The sequence below is a fragment of the Malaclemys terrapin genome, chromosome 6, assembly GCF_027887155.1.
Source record: "Malaclemys terrapin pileata isolate rMalTer1 chromosome 6, rMalTer1.hap1, whole genome shotgun sequence".
NCBI lineage: Eukaryota > Metazoa > Chordata > Testudines > Emydidae > Malaclemys > Malaclemys terrapin.
Window position 1 is genome coordinate 40,267,025 of NC_071510.1, and position 21,925 is coordinate 40,288,949.

The 21,925-nt window shown below is 39.8% G+C and overlaps 1 protein-coding gene across 3 annotated transcripts in view; it reads left to right on the forward strand.

Annotated features, from left to right (window-relative positions):
* The window catches only part of DOCK8 (dedicator of cytokinesis 8), a 127,468-nt gene that overhangs the window by 8,211 nt on the left and 97,332 nt on the right, over positions 1-21,925 (forward strand). For 2 of the 3 annotated variants that reach the window (XM_054032720.1, XM_054032721.1), the window contains exons 2-3: positions 13,040-13,136; positions 19,549-19,724. In XM_054032720.1, coding sequence (XP_053888695.1) covers positions 13,040-13,136; positions 19,549-19,724 — 273 coding nt within the window. Of the gene's footprint in view, positions 1-13,039; positions 13,137-14,746; positions 14,772-19,548; positions 19,725-21,925 lie in introns of those variants that run through there. The other variant, XM_054032722.1, reaches the window with a different exon arrangement.

The window sequence follows — 21,925 nt, forward strand, 5'->3', positions numbered from 1 at the left end:
GCCCATTGGCTTACAACCATATCCAAGCAAGAAGATGTGAGAACAGCCATTGAAGTAAGTCAGTAATTAGGAGTACGTGCCCACTCAGTCTAGTCATGTATCAGTGAAAAATACCAGGAGCAGCAAATGCAGGCTCCATAATGCAGATACACTGTAGCAGCTGAAGAAGCTACTGCAGAAATAACTGTTTAGAATAAGAAGTAGCCATGGGATCAGAAAGCCACTGAGGTTCATTCAGTGACAGTTATAACTAACAGATACTAAGTAAGCATCAGAATAATCGTCATCTGCCAGGGAGTCAGATAGTCCTAGATATCTCCATTCGTTTGTTATAGTAGTTATTTGTGAATGATATCATATTTTAATTGTATTTGGGATTTTTTTTTAAAGGAAGAGGTAATAGTACCACCAGAATCAGTGGAATCCCTGTTGTGTGATAGGAGTATTATTCTTTTCTGTGACCCATGGCAGATGACCAGGGACAGGAAATAAAATTTAGTCTCTGACCAACAAAAACTCTGTGTCACAGCATTATGGAAAGTGTCTATACCTTTTGATGACAGATTTCACTCTTACTTTAAACATCTAAAGTACTTTAAGATGTTTATGCTGTAATTTATGGAGCAGTTCTGTTGTTTATGACATGGCAAACATTAATCTTACTCTGCAAAAATGCAATTGTGGAATGAGAAAAATGTTAATCCCATTTGATGCCAGGTGGGAAGGTTTGTATTCATCTTTCTAAACATTTACTTCTGTTTTTCTGTGAAAACAGGTGAGGAAGCAAATCGTATATATTCCACATCCTCTGCCACTTTTAGGTTATATAGTAATCAAACATGACAGTTTATTGGAATAGTTAGAATTATTTGCCATTTTTTCTCCTCAACTAGAAGTTTTCTGGTGTTAAAAAACATACTTTAGACTATCATCATGAATGAAGAAAAAAATACCCTGGAAAGAGTTTAATTGATAATGTACCCACCTTCATGCTTGCCATCAAAAATGTAACTACAGTAAAATAATCCCAAATCAAAACTTGGGATCCAATACAGGTCTGTCGCATCTTATACTGAGGTTACGTTCCACAGTCAGCACGTAAAGCAAAAATCGCGTATAGTCAAAATTACATTGAGTGTAATGGCAGGCAGAATCGCCCACACTACAGGTACAGTATTAAAATTGTTATTTTTCTCTCTTTTTTATGTTTTTTTGCTGTTTTTGCCGACCGTGTAAAGCTGAAATCGCGCATGTTAAATGCGCGTAAGATGTGACCGACCTGTATCCTCAAACTTTGAACAAATTCAAATCCAAAATCTGCAGCTTCTTTTCATGGGCCTTTTGCAGAAAACGTAGGGTTGCTAATTTTGGTTGTATGTATTCCTGGAGATTTCATCACATGACATAATCTTTAATTAAAGATTCACCTTTAATTCCTGGAGACTCCAGGCCAATCCTGGAGGGTTGGCAACTCTAAGAAAAATACCAGTCTCATGTGAGAGCTTTGTTCTTATTTTGGGAAGCTGCTTGTACAGCGCTTCTAATGAGCAAGGAAACTATTCCATAATGCAATCCACAACTGCATGATGTAATGCAAAAGTGTTTCATCATCCCCTTCTGAAATCCCTGTGGGCTGCCTACTTCTCACATAGCAGGAGAAAGTGGCATGTAGGAGTGAGAGTCAGGGCGAAGGGCCAACTGGAGATACACTGCATGTTTCCATTCTCAAGCTGGCTATTATGGAATCTTTGGGAGTCCGTCATTTACTTCATTCTCAGACTATTTGAATGTACTTCAAAATTCATAACACAACTCTGCCAGAACTGCCAAGATTTATCTGGCTTGGTATCAAGCCATGTAAAACCGCTGAATTTCATATGGTTTCCATTCAAAATAACAAAAAACCTGGGCCAGGTTCACTTGAAATTCAGATGGGATTTGCCAGAAGATTCAAGTTTTGTGTTTATAAAAAAAATCCCAGGTAAAGCCAGTTTCACCTGTTCTGGGGTTTGTTTCAGGTTTTGTAACAAAGGTCTTTCTCTTCTTTAAGTCAAAAGCTGCTCTTTTCTGTAATCATGTCTGATTTCAATGGATCTGACTTGCTGTAGAAGTCCTTAGAATATCAAGTTTACTGTAACTAAGGCTGTAGGTTTAACTTTTACAACCACTGTCTTGCAGCCAAGAGCTATGCTCTGGAGGAAATCCTTTCTCTGCTAAGATATACAAGTAGGCACAGCACCACTTCTTCCTCTGTGGTCTTTTAATCATCAGCTGCCCTGCTGCTTGCATGAAATGTCTGCTTTTAAAAAAACTTTTAAGAATAGGTTAGCAATTGAGGAACCACTCATTCCTTCTAGACTTCAGTAATATGTCACACAGCCAAACTGGGTGCTAGTATTTTTCCTTCGAGTGCAGGTGAACCTGACTGGATAGAATATAGTTTAGATCAATTACTGTATAATCTGTGTTTGGTAATAAACATAATGACAACAGCAGCAAAACCCTTACCCAAAGTAAAATTAAACATGAGTCCAAACTTTCCTAAAGCATGAAAGCGTTCACACTGGGGGGTTGTTTTATCTTTGTGTGGGAATATAATTAACTGCTAGTAAAAACATGTGTGCAAATGATTTAATTTTCCATGTTCTAATGAAATTATTTCCAGAATCATCAGATAAAAATACATTACAGTCTCTTTGTAACAATTTGCTTGTAAACTTAGGGCCAAATTCTGCATGCTTTCTTACTCACAGGAGCATTCCCAATTACTCCAATTTGTGAATAAATTATAGGTGCTGCTTTGGCTCCTGTAAATGTTAAAGTTAAAATTCACATAAACAACAATGGGAGAGAGATGGGCTCTAACAGTGTGTGTGTTTGAAAAAAATAGTGTCTCAGACACATATTATCTTCAGAAACAACAACAAAAACCAAACCCTAACAATGTAAGACTTTATATTTATTAATGTTTAATGTTACTCTATTAGATTGTAAGCTCTTTGGGACAGGAGCTGTATCTTTGTATATGTATATACAGCACCTAGCGCAACCCCAATCCTGACTTTGACCTTTGGAAACTACTGCAACACAACGATTAAATCATGATCAGTCATGATCATCACAGGCAATACACAACCAATAGCGATTATATAGTCCTTACATGTATTCAGATATTATGGTGCTGAGCATGATGCAAATCACACATTTGACAAAATGACAATCAAGTTTTACTTTATATTCCAATTACACACCTGCTTCTCACTAATTTTGAATGAATACAAATACAATTTAGATGGGGCTACTATAAGGTGGGTGCATAACTGGCTGGATAACCGTACTCAGAGAGTTGTTATTAATGGTTCCCAATCCTGCTGGAAAGGCATAACGAGTGGGGTACCGCAGGGGTCTGTTTTGGGACCGGCGCTGTTCAATATCTTCATCAACGACTTAGATATTGGCATAGAAAGTACACTTATTAAGTTTGTGGATGATACCAAACTGGGAGGGATTGCAACTGCTTTGGAGGACAGGGTCATAATTCAAAATGATCTGGACAAATTGGAGAAATGGGCTGAGTTAAACAGGATGAAGTTTAACAAAGACAAATGAAAAGTGCTCCACTTAGGAAGGAACAATCAGTTTCACACATACAGAATGGGAAGAGACTGTCTAGGAAGGAGTATGGCAGAAAGGGATCTAGGGGTTATAGTGGACCACAAGCTAAATATGAGTCAACAGTGTGATGCTGTTGCAAAAAAAGCAAACATGATTCTGGGATGTATTAACAGGTGTGTTGTGAGCAAGACATGAGAAGTCATTCTTCCGCTCTACTCTGCTCTGGTTAGGCCTCAGCTGGAGTATTGTGTCCAGTTCTGGGCACCGCATTTTAAAAAAGATGTGGAGAAATTGGAAAGGGTCCAGAGAAGAGCAACAAGAATGATTAAAGGTCTTGAGAACATGACCTATGAAGGAAGGCTGAAAGAATTGGGTTTGTTTAGTTTGGAAAAGAGAAGACTGAGAGGGGACATGATAGCAGTTTTCAGGTATTTAAAAGGGTGTCATAAGGAGGAGGGAGAAAACTTGTTCACCTTAGCCTCTAAGGATAGAACCAGAAGCAATGGGTTTAAACTGCAGCAAGGGAGGTCTAGGTTGGACATTAGGAAAAAGTTCCTAACTGTCAGGGTGGTTAAACACTGGAATAAATTGCCTAGGGAGGTTGTGGAATCTCCATCTCTGGAGATATTTAAGAGTAGGTTAGATAAATGTCTATCAGGGATGGTCTAGACGGTATTTGGTCCTGCCATGCGGGCAGGGGACTGGACTCGATGACCTCTCGAGGTCCCTTCCAGTCCTAGAATCTATGAATCTATGAATCAGCAACAGGCATTTACCTTCCTGTCCGCTTTTCAAATGACCAAACAATAATAATAAAAGCAACTGTCTAAATTTGGGGGAAATTATTTTGTTTACAATAGTAGCCAACCCTATTTCAATGTCACCCTTGGTTTAAAACCACAGAGGAACACAAACATACTAGCAGTTGCACCTTCTAAACTAGAATTGAGCAATGGCTAAGGAAGTAGCTAATAAAGCTATCAGCCACAGGAAAACTGTATAAAGACCAAAAATGTGTCAGCAGAAACATCACAACAGGGATCCAATCTTGCCGTTCTGAAACAAATTGCAAGGCACTCCAAAAAAAATGCCACAACTTTGAATACGCAAAATCCTGTCTCCTTGGGGAACAAGGGTCAAAGCATGGCAGGGTCAAAGCACAAATAATGTTTTTCCAACTCCTATTGCTAATCTGTGTAATAGCTGATTTGTTTTAGCTGTCCCTGTGGCTTTTGAAGTGGCCTTGCTGTTATTACAGCCATTAAGATCCACCCATTTCATTCACAGGAATGGTATTGTGAACTCCTCCAAAGATGCCAGCTGTAAAAGAAACATGGTACAGGATGGGAGGAAAGGTCCCTTCCCCCCCAGAGAAAAATGTCCAGACATGGGTCTTTAGTTAGTAGCGAAAAAGAAGGACTTAATTCCATTGACCGATATTCATCGCCAGATTTAAGGTCTGATTCTTTTAGTCACTACTACGCTTTGGTAGTAGTCTTTCCCCCCACCAAGGGTAAGATGGGAGGAAAGAGAGAGAAAAAGTCTCAAACTGTTAAGCTAATTGTAAATTTTACAAAGTTGCTTTTATTGCAGTAGCCTTTTGTTAATGCAGTCCTTGGATTTGCTTTGAAAAACATTTTAATGGTATAGTTTTTGTATCTGGCTTGAAAATAAACATTGAGTGGAAATGCCTTGTGTTTCTTCTGGATGAAAGATTGAATAACAAGAGGAAGAAGTCCAAAACTCTATTCTCTGCCCCAGTATGGAACTATATTTATTTTGAGCTCAGATGAAGTTCTGAGCTGGAATAAAATGTCCTTGCACTCTCTTTATAATCATTTTGTTGGAATATGTTTATGGATTGATAGGAAGCTGTAGACAGTACAAGAATCCAACAAATTAAAAAGGAGCATATTGTCATTTGCTTTATGGAATGCTAAATCAAAATATGAGCCTAGGTGTAAATGAAAGCACAAATGTCTGATAGAACAGTCGAGGACTCATCCTTTTGATTTGGTTAGACTATGCTGCTGACAATCCAAGAGTTTTTACAGAAAGCAATTTAAACAGCCCAGGAACAAGCAGAGATGCGCCCTAGCTGCAAAGTTTAGCTTTGGATCCAGATCCAGCTTTCCTATGGGATATGCATATTTAGGGGTTTAGTTCAGAGTCTTATTTATTCAAGTATCAGAGGGGTAGCCATGTTAGTCTGGATCTGTAAAAAACAACAGAGAGTCCTGTGGCACCTTATAGACTAACAGATGTATTGGAGCATAAGCTTTCGTGGGTGAATACCCACTTCGTTGGATTACATGCATCCGACAAAGTGGGCATTCACCCACGAAAGCTTATGCTCCTATACATCTGTTAGTCTTAAAGGTGCCACAGGACTCTCTGTTGCTTTTTATTTATTCAAAAGTGCATTAAAAGAACTTTTGATCTAATCTTTTTTGGTAAACCAGTATGAGAAAACCCAGAAGCAAGCACTGAATAATAAGACTAGATAAAATTGGATTAATTTCTCTGGTACAGGTGACCTATGTATATAATGTTGTATGTTTACATTTTTCAGCCATGTTAGGGTAACAGACAACCTTTATTAATCACAGATCCCATTTTTTCAAAGAAAAATAATTTTCCATTCAAAATTAATCCTATATGAAATCATTCATGAATGATCTAATGTGTCCAATTTCATTTTTACATCCACTTTTCCAAGTTATTTTTATGTATTTACAGGCAGTTTGAGCACAGAGGTGCATTGAACTGAATCTTCAAGTTTCATATAGCTCCTTGTTTTCCAGGAAGTGCAAGTGTACTGATCACATGAAAAACTACAGCTGAAAAAGTAAATACAGTAAATGCATTCCTTGGCTGTTTTCTCTCCTCTAAACTCAGCAAGTTATGACAAGATTGGGAGACAACCTAAAATGTTGTTCTATACATTTAATACTTTAAACACAGAAGCCACCACTGCATGCACAAACAAATCTCCTGTACTACCCCATATCCTTTGTACTTGATCCACAGGGTATGATTTTAAAAATACACAAGCACATGGACCAAGGTGACCTAATCCCGAGTCTTCAATTTGTTTATGTGGTATGGAAATGTGGCTGCCCTTCCCCCCGCCAGAAATGGTTTATTTAAAATTAATGTGTGTGTATGTTATATTCCTCTCCCTGAAGGACAAGCAGCTAAACAGGAGTGCTTAAAAATCCTGAGTGCATTGAATGACTGGCATGTCTAACCAGGGATGAAACTGAAAACTGGACTCCTGCCTAAGTTTCCTACTAACTAGCTGACAACATAAAGATGAGGATGATGTTCTGTCCCAGAGTTCTTCACAGTCTGCTGCACCCCATGCTGACTTTGGGAAGACATTGCATGACTGTCCAGCAATTAAAATTCACTTGTCCAGTCTGGGATTTTTGTTCCCTTCCTAGGCAGGGTATTTCTTAACCTGATAGACCCTAAATAAGGCCATGACAGAGTGCAGAGGCCCTACCTGAGCACCAGCAGACAAAGAGTTAACTGCTAGCCCAGATCAACCACACCTGTAAAGAGGGAGGTAAGTAGAGCTGTGGTACCTGAAGCCCAGATTAGAAATGTAGAGGAAAACCAAGGAACTCTGTTAAAAGAAAAATACTTCCATTGGTAGTGAGACAGGAAAAGAATCTCTGAGATAGATTTCTATGCTTGGTAGCTAAAGAGGTGGATTGGAGTCTGACCAGTTGTGGGTTTTTCCCCCTCCTGTTTACTTTCTTCTCTAGCAGAATTTTTTGTTTGTTGCAACCAGAGAACTCTCAAACCTGAGAATAAAGGCACAGAAGAATTATTCTAGTAGATGATTTGCTTCTTCACTATTAGACTAGTGGGTCCGTTCCTCAGACTAACAAAGGTTTAACATAAAGTTAAGCATAAGGCAACATGTTTGTTTTTTTTACAGAAAATCATAAATGGATGCATAATTCTGTTTAATGTTACTTTTCTTACAGAAAGTAGGAGAAGCCAAACCGGTCAATATATAATTATGAAGTTTTTTTCTGTTGTATTTTATGACCCCCTTCTATGTAAATACATATGTACACCATCCTTTGAGAGACGCTTCCTTTCCCCCTTTTTAGTTAACCTCGCTGTTTTTTTGTAGCCAATGAAGACTGTATGCAGCTCTTTCAGAAGCCTGTTTTCAATTCTCTAAGTATTGGCTGGATGGATGACTTGAGTGATAAAAGTTTCTCTCACCAGCTCCTCCAACTAGATAGTTGCTGATTTCTTTTGAATGGTGTCAGCTAGAAGGTGTATACAACAGACTCTTACCTTTAAGACCAGCTTTTCTCTATTTAAAAGTTTCCACTTTCCAGCTGATGAAAGATCTCTGTGAGCTTGAAAACCATTCTCTTCTGCTCTGTTTTATATTTACCCAAAGTTTTGTACTGTCCCTTTGACCACCGTGGCACCACAGTACCTGCTGTGTTCTTTTCAAATCTGTCTTTAGCAGATCCAGTTCAAAAGAGGAAAACTTTGGTGGGTAGATCTTAGAGCGAAATCCTAAGAATCTGCTACATACGTTATGTACAATCGTATCTTTACTTTAAAGACAATTTATTATATTATATCCTAATATTGATACGATTGTCCATACACAAAAGCATATTTCTTTTACGTGTGATTAGTCTCCAGCACTTTTTTGTAGTGCAGACTAATGTGCCTCAGCGGGGGATCACTCAGCCTCTCTAATCTCATCCACAGTGCAATGAATTAATTGCATCACCATTCCATTGTGGGCCTCGGAAGCTCATGTCATATGAATGTTTGAAGTTTGAGAATGGCCTGTTCATTTCTAATACTTTTGTTTCTTTCTTGCTGGGATTGGTGACATTTTTACCTATCAGTAGCTCATTAGTATTTTTGCTTTTGAGAGTGATTCAAGACATTGTTTTGCCTTGCAATTGAAATTGGCTTTCCATACAACTGTATATGGGTAGAGTTATTGATGAGTAGTGATTTTGCTTTCGAATATCTTCTCTTGGACATCTTCATTAGAAGATTCTCCCTCTTCTGGGCACTTTGATTTGCCTCTCCCTCATCCTACTTATGTGACTGGTACTATCCAGTTTGGAGAGCCACTTGTTCTTATTGTGACCCAGAGGTCCTTGATCTTGTCGGAAATCTTTATATTGATTTCAATGGGTTTTAGCTGTGGTTTTATGACATGAGCATAAAATTAAGAGATGAGCTATCACCATTTTAAATTATCGCTCAAGTGAACTAGGTCAATTAGGAGTGTGCAAGAGAGGGTATAAAATATTCTAGAAAGAGAAGGTAAATTGTTTTCATTTTCTTTTCTGTTCTATTATATAATTTAGGCCTAATCACTAACCTAAATCATGTTCTATCTTTGATGCCCTAGTCCTGCAATGAACTCTGTAGTGGCAAACTCTCTGAATTTGGTCCATAAGCTTAATTACACTTTAATAACCTGCTGTCTGTAACCATGGTTGCACTGTTGGTTTAAGAGAATTATACAAACTGTACACTTTGTTTAGGAGAGGAGTTTGGGGTGGGAGGGGGACTGTTAAGTCACAACTATAATGAGCTGTTTGGAAAAATTGAGGCAGGATTGCATATACTACTTGGAAGTAAATGGGCCCCCTGGGGAAATAAACCTGGTGTAGGAGCAAGGACTGCTCCAACCCCCAAGTGAAGCCAAAAATGTCGGAGGCAGAAAAGTGGTATAATGCCACCTTTGCTCCCCCCCCCTTTTCTTGTGGGTTGTGCCTACTGATCAATGCAACATGGAATCTGACACAATGGGAATTTCGTGACAGCCTTATGACATTTTCTCTATAGTCTCATTGATACTACACAAAACAAACGGGGACCAAATAAGAGCACTGCACTATTATTGCCATATCTATATGTTTGGGGGCCAATTCTGATCTCAGGAATGCTTGCTCAACTACTAGTGGCTGAAAGTGGTCCTGCAAATGGTTCAACACATGGACCCTTGCACCTGCATGGAGTCACTTCTATAGGATCAGGGCCCAATTGAAGTTGAGTTTGTGAATATCTAAGGGTAAAATCTGGCCCTTGATTTCTCAGTGAGTGTCTTTGTAGATCTAGCTAGTGAGCAGAGTTTGTTTGCAAACCTCCTGTTGTACAGATATCCTACTGCACAATATTTTTAATTTAGCAGAAATGGTTAAATTAATAAATGAAACAAGATATACTACCTACTTCAGTATCTAAAGTTTATTAAATTGAACCAGCCTTCTTTACTTTATCAATTTCCTGTACATGTATGTCACTTTTCTTCAATATTGTAGTGTTCCTTTTCAAACTTATTCCTTCTGTTAGATAGTGAAAAATATGTGTGGTCAAATTCATTTAGGGTGACCGACCGTGTGTCCCATTTTGGCTGGAACAGTCCATTTTTTAAGCCCTGTGCCTGCCGTTTCAACTTTTTTGGAAAAAGTGGGCATTTGTCCCATTGGCTCTTTCCCACTTGCTCAGTTGGCAAGAGCCAATGGGACAAATGCCCACTTTTGTCAAAAAAGTGGGGTGCGGAGGAATGTGCAGGGGACAGGCAGGGCTTGAGTGAGCAATGATGCCAGCCCCAGCCTCGTGTGGGGGGCAGGCAGGGCTTGGACGAGTGGCTCGGGCCAGCCCCATGCACGGGGGATGTGGGAGGGATGGCTCAGGTGGGCTAGCCCCCCGCGGTGTCCCATTTTTCCATTGGGGAAATATGGTCACACTAAATGCATTGCCTCTTGTAAAGGGCATAACTCCTCTGAAGGCCATGGAGTTGCATCTGCTTACACCAAATGGTGAGCTGGGTTCCTGGTCTGTGTGCCTCTTCCCTTTTGTAGCTCAGAACAATGCCTTGTTCTAGGAGCCTAATCACCCCACAGCCTGTATAATTTAGAGACATGTTATTCCTTCATCTAGAGTGGAATCTGTTTTTGGAAAACATTTAGCCATTGTCTGCCAGTGGATGAATGTTCCTACAACTTTCATTAATGTCAATGAGACTCGTGTGGTATGCTTCGCAGGGCAGAATCTGATCCATTCTCTTCAAAGGAAAATCCTGGGTTCAGCAAAACTGATACTTATTTCATTCTGTGAAAGACATATGATCAGAGGTTACTTGTAGTGGGAGATGAACTGGAAGAAAATCGACTTGGTATACAGTTTTTGTTCTCTTTTTAAAAGTCCCCCATATTATCTTAAACACACCAGACATAGGAAAACCACGGATTTCCCCGGTGTGCCTTTTTACTGATGTTTTAAAAACACCTATTTCTCTATTGAATCAGCTCAAGAATCCCTCAACATTTTGGCTTGTAAAAGCCTTGTGGTGCCAATACTGAGTAAGAACATATTTTTTCTGTGATGTCTCTTCTTCCTGTTCCATAGCAATACTTTGGCTTTTCAGGGCTGCTTTTGCTCTGGCTGTAAACATTGTTGTTTAGAGTCAAGCAAAGTCTCGGTCACACTTGACAAGGACCCTGGGGCAGCTGGGGACAGGAGAAGAGAGAGGAGAAGATGCAGCGTGAACAGGGAAGCCCCATCTTTTTGGGTCTGAAAAGCCAGATTATCAGATAGCTGAAGAACCCAATAACGCTCACTAGCATTAGAGGAAGGAGTGCTGGGGAGAGAAGAGCCTTCTCAGTTCACCACATCATGATGTTTCCCTAACCCCATGCAGATTGTCCCATGTAGCAAAGAAGTTTTCTGATTCTCCTCCACTGGGAGACTGGACTACCTAATTTCCTTTAAACTTGAGATCTGTTCCAAAGCAACAATGCTGTCTGAAGTGAAGCCAAACCCTCCTTTAACACACTTAAATACAACCCTACCCCAAGGAAAGCCTTCAATAACCTGAAAAGGAAGAAGAGTCTGAGTCTGCATGAAGTCCACTGGGGACTATGCTAGTTCCAATCTGTTTGACTTGGAAGAGGCTCAGATATTATAGAGATGGGTGGCAGCACAAAACTGTAAGATAGATAATGTAAACGGAAACACTGAGGATCAGGTTCATCCCTGATATAACTCCATTAACTTCAGAAGAATTACACCAGGGGTGAATGTGGTGTGAGGGAGATTAAGGGTCTGATTTTCGGAGGTGCTGAGCACTTGTAGCTCCCACTGATTTCCTATGGAGTGGTGAGTGCTCAGCGTCTTTTGGAAATCCAGTTCTGAGCTCAGCATCATTCAGTGAGTCAGTGGCAGAGCTGGGAATAGATTCATGGACTCCCAATATTCTGCTTTTACCACTAGACACTCTGGACTCTAGTGGATCCTGCTAACTATCCCACCCTTTCTAGATCATGGTGATGTGGAAATGTTTTCTTTGTTTCTCTCAAGAAGTTATTGTGCGGGAGATTTTCAAAAGTGCAAATGGCAATTAAGTGCCTAACTCCCATTGACTTTCAGTGAGAGTTAGGCATGTAATTGTCATCTGCACCTTTGAGAATCATGCCCCTTGTTCCCAAGGTAAAATATGTAAATAGCCAGCTTCAAAACAAAAACTCAATCATTATTATGTATTTTTTTGTTTATTTCCTGAGCCTCGTAGAATATTTACCAGCAGGTTATTAAAGGAAGGCAATGCACTCAATCTGATTAGTGGATTGTTAATTCAATGGGTTTGATTGGCTGACTGTACTATCAATCACCTTGGAATTTTCAGAAGTGCTTGGCATTGACCTATCTCTGCTCCCGTTGAAATCAATCAGTTAGTGCTTTTGAAAATCTCACTCTTATACATTCAACTGATACTCTTATTAAGACTACAATGTCCTAGACTGGTGTTTTTGTTTCCAGGTGGTAATGACAGCATGCTGTGTTATTGATCTGTTCGGTCAGTGGAGTCCTGTCTTATTGCTTTTTTTGGTCCATGATTAGTTCATTAAAAAGGTTTTTCCTCTGTGGTGTTCCCTCTCCATTCTCTTGCTCTATAGTAGTTCCTTTGCAGGACTGAATTTGCAGACTATTATTAATTATTGCTACTCATGTTCCAATTACACTTGATTTTGGGTCAAATTGTTCTTACCAGTTTAAATTTAGTTTCTCAGTTCCAAGAATTTAGCTTAGATAGCACTATATCTATTGATGGGAAAATGAACAGAATCCTGAGAATACAGGACTGTAAATGTTTTATGAACAATTCAGTGAAGGCTAACACTTGCTACAAAGCAAGAGGAGAACAGGGAATAATCAAAATATGGTTCCAAACATTAGAGTAAATCATTAAGCTTCTTAAACTCTAGGAAAAATATTTGATTATCTTATTTATACCTCAGATATTCATAAATGTAGAGTTGAAATTAACCAGTGTGCCCTTAACATTTGTTGTTGGTTGGTTTTCAATTGTGGACAACTACTGCACTACACTTAAGTTTTTCTGTTTTAATTAAAGGCATTCATCAGCAGAAATAAGGAAGCAATTTACCCTCCAACCGAGTGTTGGACAGTTTTGTCAACGAAGTATAAGCGCCTCTGGCTCTATTCAGCTGGTAAGTACTGAGATTAGTTTTTTATGTAGAGTTTTTACATCTATATTGATTTATGTTTTTAGACTGAGTTAACTGAACCCTTCTAGGGGGCTGATCTTGCTTTCTGCTGCCCTCTGCATAAGGCTGTAATAAAACTACTGCAACGTGAGCTGAGGCAACTGTTTGTTTGAAATGATTGTCAGTGGTGCCCAGGGGCTGAGATAGGGTAGAATAAATCAAAGTAAATAAATGACTGTGCAGATTATGGCCTTTTGCTGTAATTGTTTGAGCCCTGCCCTGTAAGCACATATATGCACAGATGTGCGTGTATTGTGTGCTGGCCAGTGGTGCTCTGCAAATACAGGTGTGTGCCCAGAATAAAAAGGGGCATTACATGACCCATATGGTATGGCTCAGTGCATGGTTCCCTACACCTTCCTAGCATGAAGCATTTGGCACTGGCCACTGTTGGAAACAGGACTGTGCATTAGTTGGACCGCTAGGTAACAAATTTTGTCCACATACTTCAGTTTCAGGGCTTTTTTTCCTCTTGTGATTGACTGTGGACAGGTGACCATTTTCTTGTATTTATTCCTTATTGTAAATTATTTGCCAAACAACAGCAGTTAACCTAATGTAGGTTGACTGACAACAGTGGGTTTGGTTGTGTTTTGGATGCACTGAGGTAACTGAATTACTCCAGCCTAGGTTTCGAATACTTAGCCATAGAGAGCAAAGAGACATGACTGGATGTTTAACTTTATACTATTCCATGTTAGAGCCTTTTCAGGAAGGTCTTCAATGCCAAATACTTAACAAGGGAATGCCCTCCAGATTTGTCTTCTTCCTACATGTGCTACCAAATGACGGGCCAAATTCTGGCCAGCTCTCCACAATGGGGGTCAGGTCTGGAGGCCAAAAGGTATCTCACCTCATGCTCCTATGCAGGGACTGTCTAGCATCTTGCGGGTAGCAGGGATCACATTGCCCTTCAAGTGTGCTAGGTGCTTGAATGGGGAAGGGGTTAAGAGGGACCATGGCTCTTCCCTCTCCCCCATACCAGTCAGCAGAGCTGCTTGGACAGGGAAGAGGTAGTATGCCACACCCTTTTCAAAGGTGGTGCAATAGGTGTGTTGGTGTGCAGTGCTTGAAAGTCACTGGCCTAGTTCTGCTTGAGTCAGGTGCTGCATAGCCCCCTCAGCATCTTCTCCAACCTGCTGTATGTCACATAGGGAGGAATGTAGCCCCAGTTTATTATAACAAGAGGAAATGTATTCCCATTAAATTCAAGATCTTTTTAAAGGCCCATCAAAAGCAGGGGAGATTTGGGAGCATCTCATGCTGTGAAATAAAACCAGAATGGGATTTTGACCCTTTTCTGAGTAGTAGTAAGAGCAGGCAGAGTATTTGTGCCCCAGCGATTGAGAAAACTGGAAATACTGCAAGCATTCACTTCCTGTGTGTCAGGGCTTACCACTAGCGTTTTGCTCGCTTCCTCAGTTTGAAATGCTGTGGTGAGGGCAGGGTTTTCTTTCTTTTGCTCTCAGCAACCTGCTTCTGCTGTTAGGAAATTTGGTGACATTACATTTCACTTCCGGTAGCCGCCATTTTGTGAGCTGTCACAACTTGCATGCCTCTAATCCATCATCTAAAAAGGTACGTCTGCTGTAGTGATTTATGGTTATTTCTGTAGGATGCTTAAATTGCTCTTCATTGGATAGAGTGTGCTGTGTGTGGGGGGGGGTACAACAGTGTATCATAAAATACAATGATGACTTTTCTTTTGAAAATCTGCATTTTTTTCTGTTAGTCTATTACATTCCATCTCTATTTAGCTTTATCCTTTTCATCCCTTTTTAAAATTCGTATCTAGAAAATGTGTAAAACTGCAAAAGTTAAAAGCACACAATTCAAATGATAAAGATTGTTATTGCCACCTAAACTAGACAAGTTAGAAGCCAAAATAAAATGTGATTGATTTGACTGATGAAAGTGGGTGGTGTGATGTTGGAAAGTAAATACAATGGTTGATTTTAAAAAGCAACATCATTTTGTTTGCAAAACACTATGTCTTCAGTAAAAAAAAAAAGATTATAGATATACTTACATGAATCTTAAATTACTTTACCTCATTTGTTTTTAATCTTTTGTAAACTAATACTATGGAACATTATAAAACATATCTGCAGGTATATGTCTTACTACTAGAGCTGACAAATGATTTACAAATTAATCGTGAGATTAAAACAATTAATCATGACTAATCCAGTTTCAATCTCATTGTTAAACAATAACAGAATACCAATTTAAATTTATTATAAATATTTTTGGATTTTTTTTCCTATATTTTCAAATATATTGACTTCAATTACAATGCAGAATACGAAATGTACAGTGCTCACTTTATTATTTTTCATTACAAATATTTGCACTGTAAAAAAAGATAAACAAAAAATAGTGCAATCTACAAATGAAAGCATGAAGGGGCATATAAATGTTTAGCATATCTGGCACGTAAATGCCTTGCAACACCAGCTACAACAGTGCCATGCAGTGCTGTTCTCACGTGTAAACAAATTGTAAATAAGTAGCAGGCAGCATTATCTCCCATAAATGTAAACAGACTTGTTTGTCTGAACAAGAAGTAGGACTGAGTGGACTTGTAGGCTCTAAAGCAGTGGTTCTCAAACTTTTGTACTGGTGACCCCTTTCACATAGCAAGCCTCTGAGTGCGACCCCCCCTTATAAATTAAAAACACTTTTTAATATATTTAACACCATTATAAATGCTGGATGCAAAGCGGGATTTGAGATGGAGGCTGACAGCTCGTAACCCCCCATGTAATAACCTCATGACCCACTGAAGGGACCCAACCCCCAGTTTGAGAACACCTGCTCTAAAGTTTTACATTGTTTTGTTTTTGAGTGCAGTTATGTAAAAAAATAATTCTACATTTGTAAATTGCACTTTCACGATAAAGAGATTGCACTACAGAAATGGTATGAGGTGAATTGAAAAATACTATTTATTTCGTTTATCTTTTTTACAGTGCAGATATTGGTAATCAAAAATAATAATATAAAGGAAGCACTGTACACTTTGTATTCTGCGTTGTAACTGAAACCAATATATTTGAAAATGTGAAAAAACATCCAAAAATATTTGTAATAGATTCGATTATTGTTTAACAGTGCAATTAAAACTGCCATTAGTCGCGATTATTTTTTTTAATCGAGTTAATTTGTTTTGAGTAATCGCTTGAGTTAACTGCAATTAATTGACAGCCCTACTTACTAGATAATGCTGTATCTAACAATTGTTCTCTAGGACTTGGAGGATATTTTTGAGGATATTTTGATTGCAGTGCCAGAGACTGCCTGAACTTAGTGACTATTGAGCATCATATGTAGATGCTGTGTTTCCTACTGTCCCACTGAGACAAAATTACTGAGTCTGTGGATGCAATGAGATTGATTACAGAGGATCTAGAGCAGGGATTGGCAAACTTTGGCATGTGGCCCATCAGGGAAATCTGCTGGTGGGCCGGTTTGTTTACCTGCAGTGTCCGCAGGTTCAGCCAATCACAGCTCCCACTGGCCGGGGTTTGCCGTTCTAGGCCACTGGGGGCTGAGGGACGTGGCAGCCAGCACATCCCTCGGCCCGCACCGCTTCCCGCAGCCCCCATTGGCTTGGAATGGCAGACGCTGCAGGTAAACAAACCGTCCCAGCCCGCCAGTGGATTTCTCTGATGGGCTGTGTGCCAAAGGTTGCCGATCCCTGATCTAGAGAGATGGGGTGAAATTTTTGCCCCACTGAAGTCAATGGGAGTTTTTGTTATTTGCTTCAATTGGTCCAGGATTTCATGCATTGTAGCTTGTGTTTGTCAAAAATCAACTTGTTCATGGCTTGTCGTCCCCTTTAAAGAACTTGATTGGCCCAACAAGCTAGTAAAGAGAAGACGATTGGGAGAGATGGGTACTTCAGTAATAGCAACCCAAAGAACAAGCTCAAGTCCATATCAGTCTTGCTGAAGGTGATTCAGCATCAGCTAGCTCTGTGGTCTTTTAAGAGCAATTGGAAACTATCCAGTGATATGATTTGACAATCCTGTAGTTGGGGATTTCTGTGCATGAGGAAAGCACAGTCAAATGTCCAGTGCCAACGGTGTATACATGATTTGTGTTCAATAGATGTACTTGTCAATATAACACTGGCAGCACATACAGTAAATATAATCAGAGTAGTACCCTGAACATTTCTGACAGTCACCATATGGGGAATTTTCCCTCCTGGTTCTGTAAATGATGTAGCTGGGCATGGAGTTTCATGATACACTTGCTACAGATACAAGCACTTGCTACTGAAAATACCCTCAAGTTCTTAAATGTGGAACATGACTGATGTAGAAAAGGGAAGGATAAGAATAATATCTAACAAGATGCAAACAGGACAAAGCAAGAATTAATAAAAATTAATAAAAATTGGTAAAAGAAATTAATAAAAAGTACAGTGAAATGTAAAATACCTATATCCTAATTTTCTATAAAGGGGGCTGGGAAACCCCTTTTTATAAAGCTGAATTCAAAGATCCTTACAAGTAAAAAAACCAAACCAAACAAAAAACAAAACCTGTCATTGGCCCAAAACCTGTAGTTCTTATATTTTACTCAATTTGTACACAGTTGAAATGTAAGTTACCTTCACTGAGAGTTTTGCCTGAATAAGGACTTCAAGATTTGGTTCATAATTTTTATTTGTATGGAAGAACCTTGCAATGCAAATAGAATAAATCTCAGATGGAATTGTTGGTGTAGTAGTATTAGTAATATTGAATATAAAGGGTGTAATGGTATAAGAAACATCAAATGCCTTATTTTTCTTAATAGCTGGATACTTTTTATAATCCCTAGCTATAGGGCAGTACGCATGGATTATGGGACCTATGTTTATCCCAATTTTTGGGGTACTTTCAGTAAACAGTCATTTGGAATATTTGGGTTACTGTTGTGACAGAGTCCTTGTTCTTGATAGTCAAGGATAGTTTAACAGACTGATTTGATAAATATACTCCAGTGGACTTCCCATTGGTACACTAGTTATTCTAATCTTGTAATTATCTTTCATGGGTCACACTGTGCTTAGTTTTCCTCTGAGCTCACAGAAAAAGAAAGATAGATTATCTTAAGCTGTGACTTTTATACCATTTCATTGCTTATAAGGAAAACCTATAATAGGGTATAAATAGTCTTTGAATATGACTGGACAGCTGTTTCATTGTCTTCATACAAGCAGCTTATTTTGTATTAGCTACACAGTAAGGAAAAAGAAATAGCAGTACCCCCTACATTTGCAATAACTTGTACATTTATATAAAAGAAAGGTATATATAGTTCTAAGCAAAGAGGTTCTAAGATGCTGTTTCATAGTCTCTTTTCCATTCTGCAGTAGGAAATTCTGTCACTATTGTTGTGACTATGCAAGTAAAAAGAACCAGCCAGCTTGATAATGTGTGCCATTGGAAGAGTTCACATGTTTTGAACTTTGTTCTGAAGAGGATGTACCACCTCAGAATGGCTAATTAGGCATGACTAAACATCCTTTGGCTTTATTAAGTTGCAGCATAATATACTGCAGAAGAGGCAGATGCTTGAGGTTTCTGATGATGGGGACAGCAGTTCCATGTGTTTCTAAAGATTTACTGTGGTGGTAGTTGGAAAATATAATAAAATAAAAGTCATCTGTAGTAGCAAGAGGTGGGAAAACAACCCTGTGTTTAGATTTTGGATGGTAATCTTATTGGGGGGGTCCCATGGACTTAATTTGGAGTTGTGAGTGCTTAGCACTTCTGACAATCAAGATCAAAGTATTTCAGGCAGGAATCAAATAGTGAGCCATTTTGATGATTTTGGCCTGGATTGTTTAGGCTGGGTGTCAGGGTCTTCAGTACCTGCCTTAGCTGCTGCTCCTGCTTCAGGGACTCAGCCATCATGGGGGGGGGGGCTGGATATTGCTGTTGCAATATACTGAGGATGTTAGGTGCCCTTTGGCAGCTGCCTGCATGCTGTCTGCTTCCTGACACTGCCTCTGGATCTCCTCATCAGTTGAATGGGCCTGTAGGGGGCCCCAGATGTGCTTGAACCAGCCCTCACTTCCACCAGTCAGTGAAAGTTCTGAATGAAGAGGAGCTGCAAATTTGGGCCTAAACTTAGTATGTTGTGTTTCTTTTCTAATTAATTAACTTTTTCCCTCTTCTGTGCCTTCCATTTTTAGACAGATCCTTCACTAACCATTTTCTTCTTTGAAGAATTTTACTTGCACTCCATAAAGGAATAGAGACATGCTTTCTAGGTTTAGTAGGGGAAATAAGTTTGAGTTATTTCTTTTAAAAGCCCACATTACTATAAAACACCTATTTATTTTTATTCTCTACAGCCTCCGTTTTATGACGCAGTGGAGCCAGTGGATTTTGAAGGTTTCCTGATGACACAGCTGAACAACTTAGACTCAGAAACCGTGCAAGAACTTGGTGACTTTCCTGAAGATGATTTGGACATTGTCTTTACTCCAAAAGAATGCAGGACTTTGCAGCCTTCCTTGCCTGAAGAAGGGTAAGGAGAGCTTATTTGGAATAGTTACACAATAACTATTAAAAAGGTATTGAAAAGGATGTGTGCAGCTTCATGTTTCCAATTCAGCAAGGCACTTATTCACATTCCTAACTTTAAGCAAGGAATAGTCCCATTGATTTCAATAGTGTTGCTCACATACTGAAGTTAGGTAAGTACCTTGCAGAATTGGGAGCCTATGAAAATGTTTATGCAAAGGCATGGATGCCTATTATGATCTAATTGGTGGAAGAGGGTTTTGTTCTGAGACTATGTAATTTTCTCCAATAAATGCACATGATGGGATACAAGACCTCTTCACCATCCAGCTCATGAGCCGACTCCACAAATTATAGAGTTTTTAACCAAGGTATTTAATCAAACAGTGTCCATTTAAAACGGTGGTTTTAAAGCTTGGTTTATTTCAATAAACCATAGTAGAAAATGCCTGATTCAGCTCCCCCACCCCCACTGCACACACACTTCTTGCATAATTGCCTGAGCAGATGCTGATGCCACTGCATGAGGCTAGAACTCTCTATAAGATCCTAAATGTGAGAGCCACTTTTAGCCTAAACTTGTTCCCCTGAACTGTTCTCCTCTCCTTGTGTTCCTCCCTTGCCTGCCTGCTGCCCATCTTGCCCCAACGCACAGAATTTTTTGGGCAATCACTCCAAGGGTCTGAACAATAGCCCACTGAAATCTGGGGGAATTTTTCCAGTGCCTTCAATAGACTTTGGACCAGGTACCAATTTGCCAAGCACTGCCACTGTGGCAGCAGAATTTAAGAAATATGTTTAAGCTATTTAGGGTAGCTCTGCTCTTAAAAAAAAAAAAAAAAAAAAAAGCTAGAAGACTTAGGGCCCCCCTTCTGGAGCCCTTATGTGTATATTACTCCTGTTGAGGCTAAGGGGGTATTTACATGCATATAAGGGCTGAAGAATCAAGCAGCTAGTGGCAAATTCTACACTCATCTACAGTCTATATCATGCAAGTCCTACAAGTGTTGCACAGCAGGTAGGTTCAGGAAGTGGGGTGCGTGCAGTCAGGCCTAGAAGTCAGAGCAGAAGTCATGAAACAAAACCAAGGGTCAGAAGCTGGATGCCTCAGCCATGGGTCCTAGAAGCGTGTATCTGAGTCAGGGAAGGCAGAAGCATAGCTGGGTCCAAAGCTGGAACAAGGCAGGCTCTGTCTCAGTAGCAGGCCAGGGATCTGCCTTGTTGTACAGACAGCCCTCCATGCTTCAATAGTGCATCTGAACCAATCAGCAGTAATGGAGGTGCTGCCAGTCAAATCTTCTGTGGGTAGCATTTCCTATGGTGCCTAGTCTCCCAGGGTTTACAGAGCATTGGTCATGGCTTTGTCTTGGCTGCCAGTTGGCAAAGAGAAAATGGTGGTCATTCAGCACCCTGCAGACATGGGTTCTGGTCTAGTAAGTCTGTGCAGAATTTGATCCTGAGTCATAAAAATAAATCATTTTATTTTGATGGCTGCCATTGGTGCAGCTGCATTGGTAGGAAAGGTCCCATTCCTGCTGCAGCAGCAGGTATGCTGGAAGCTCAGGCCAGACTAAGTATTTTTGGAACCAGAGTGCTTGCCCAAAATGTACTGGTGGGGACAGAGGGGAAAGACCAGGACTTAGCAACTATGCAAGGACTCCAGAGAGATCGAATAATGCCACTTGCTGGAATTGTGAGGGAGCGGATTGTATCCTTGCTGGCCCATGTGTGATATAGGGCTTGGCTGTGTGGGGACAGTCATAATTGCTGACGTTTTAAAAAAATCCTAGAACAGGTCTAAGAAGGAGCTGAATCCATCCTGGCTTGATAGGGATTGTTGGCAGCTACAGGAGAAGTAGTGGCAGGGGTTACCTGGCAGTCATCCCCTGCAAAAGGCAGTGTGGGAGAGTGTGCAGCTGGCAGGCCCCTATACAGCCTGTAAGGGTGTTGAGGTCTGTGAGTTCTCCTTCAAAAAGACGGCAACAATGAGACCTTGGGGGAAGGAAAAGGCCAGAGCTTAATTTCTCTTTCTTATAGGTAAAATTGGCCCTTTTTGTGTTTTGAATCTGGATCAAAACCAGCCCCAAAGTTCAGGGAATGTTTGGATTCAGAGTTCTAGTTGGGCCCATCTCTACTCCTCTCCTTTATGATATTTCAGAGTTCAGAGAGAAACAGAAGAGACGCAGTTTTCTTCTAAAGGGCCGA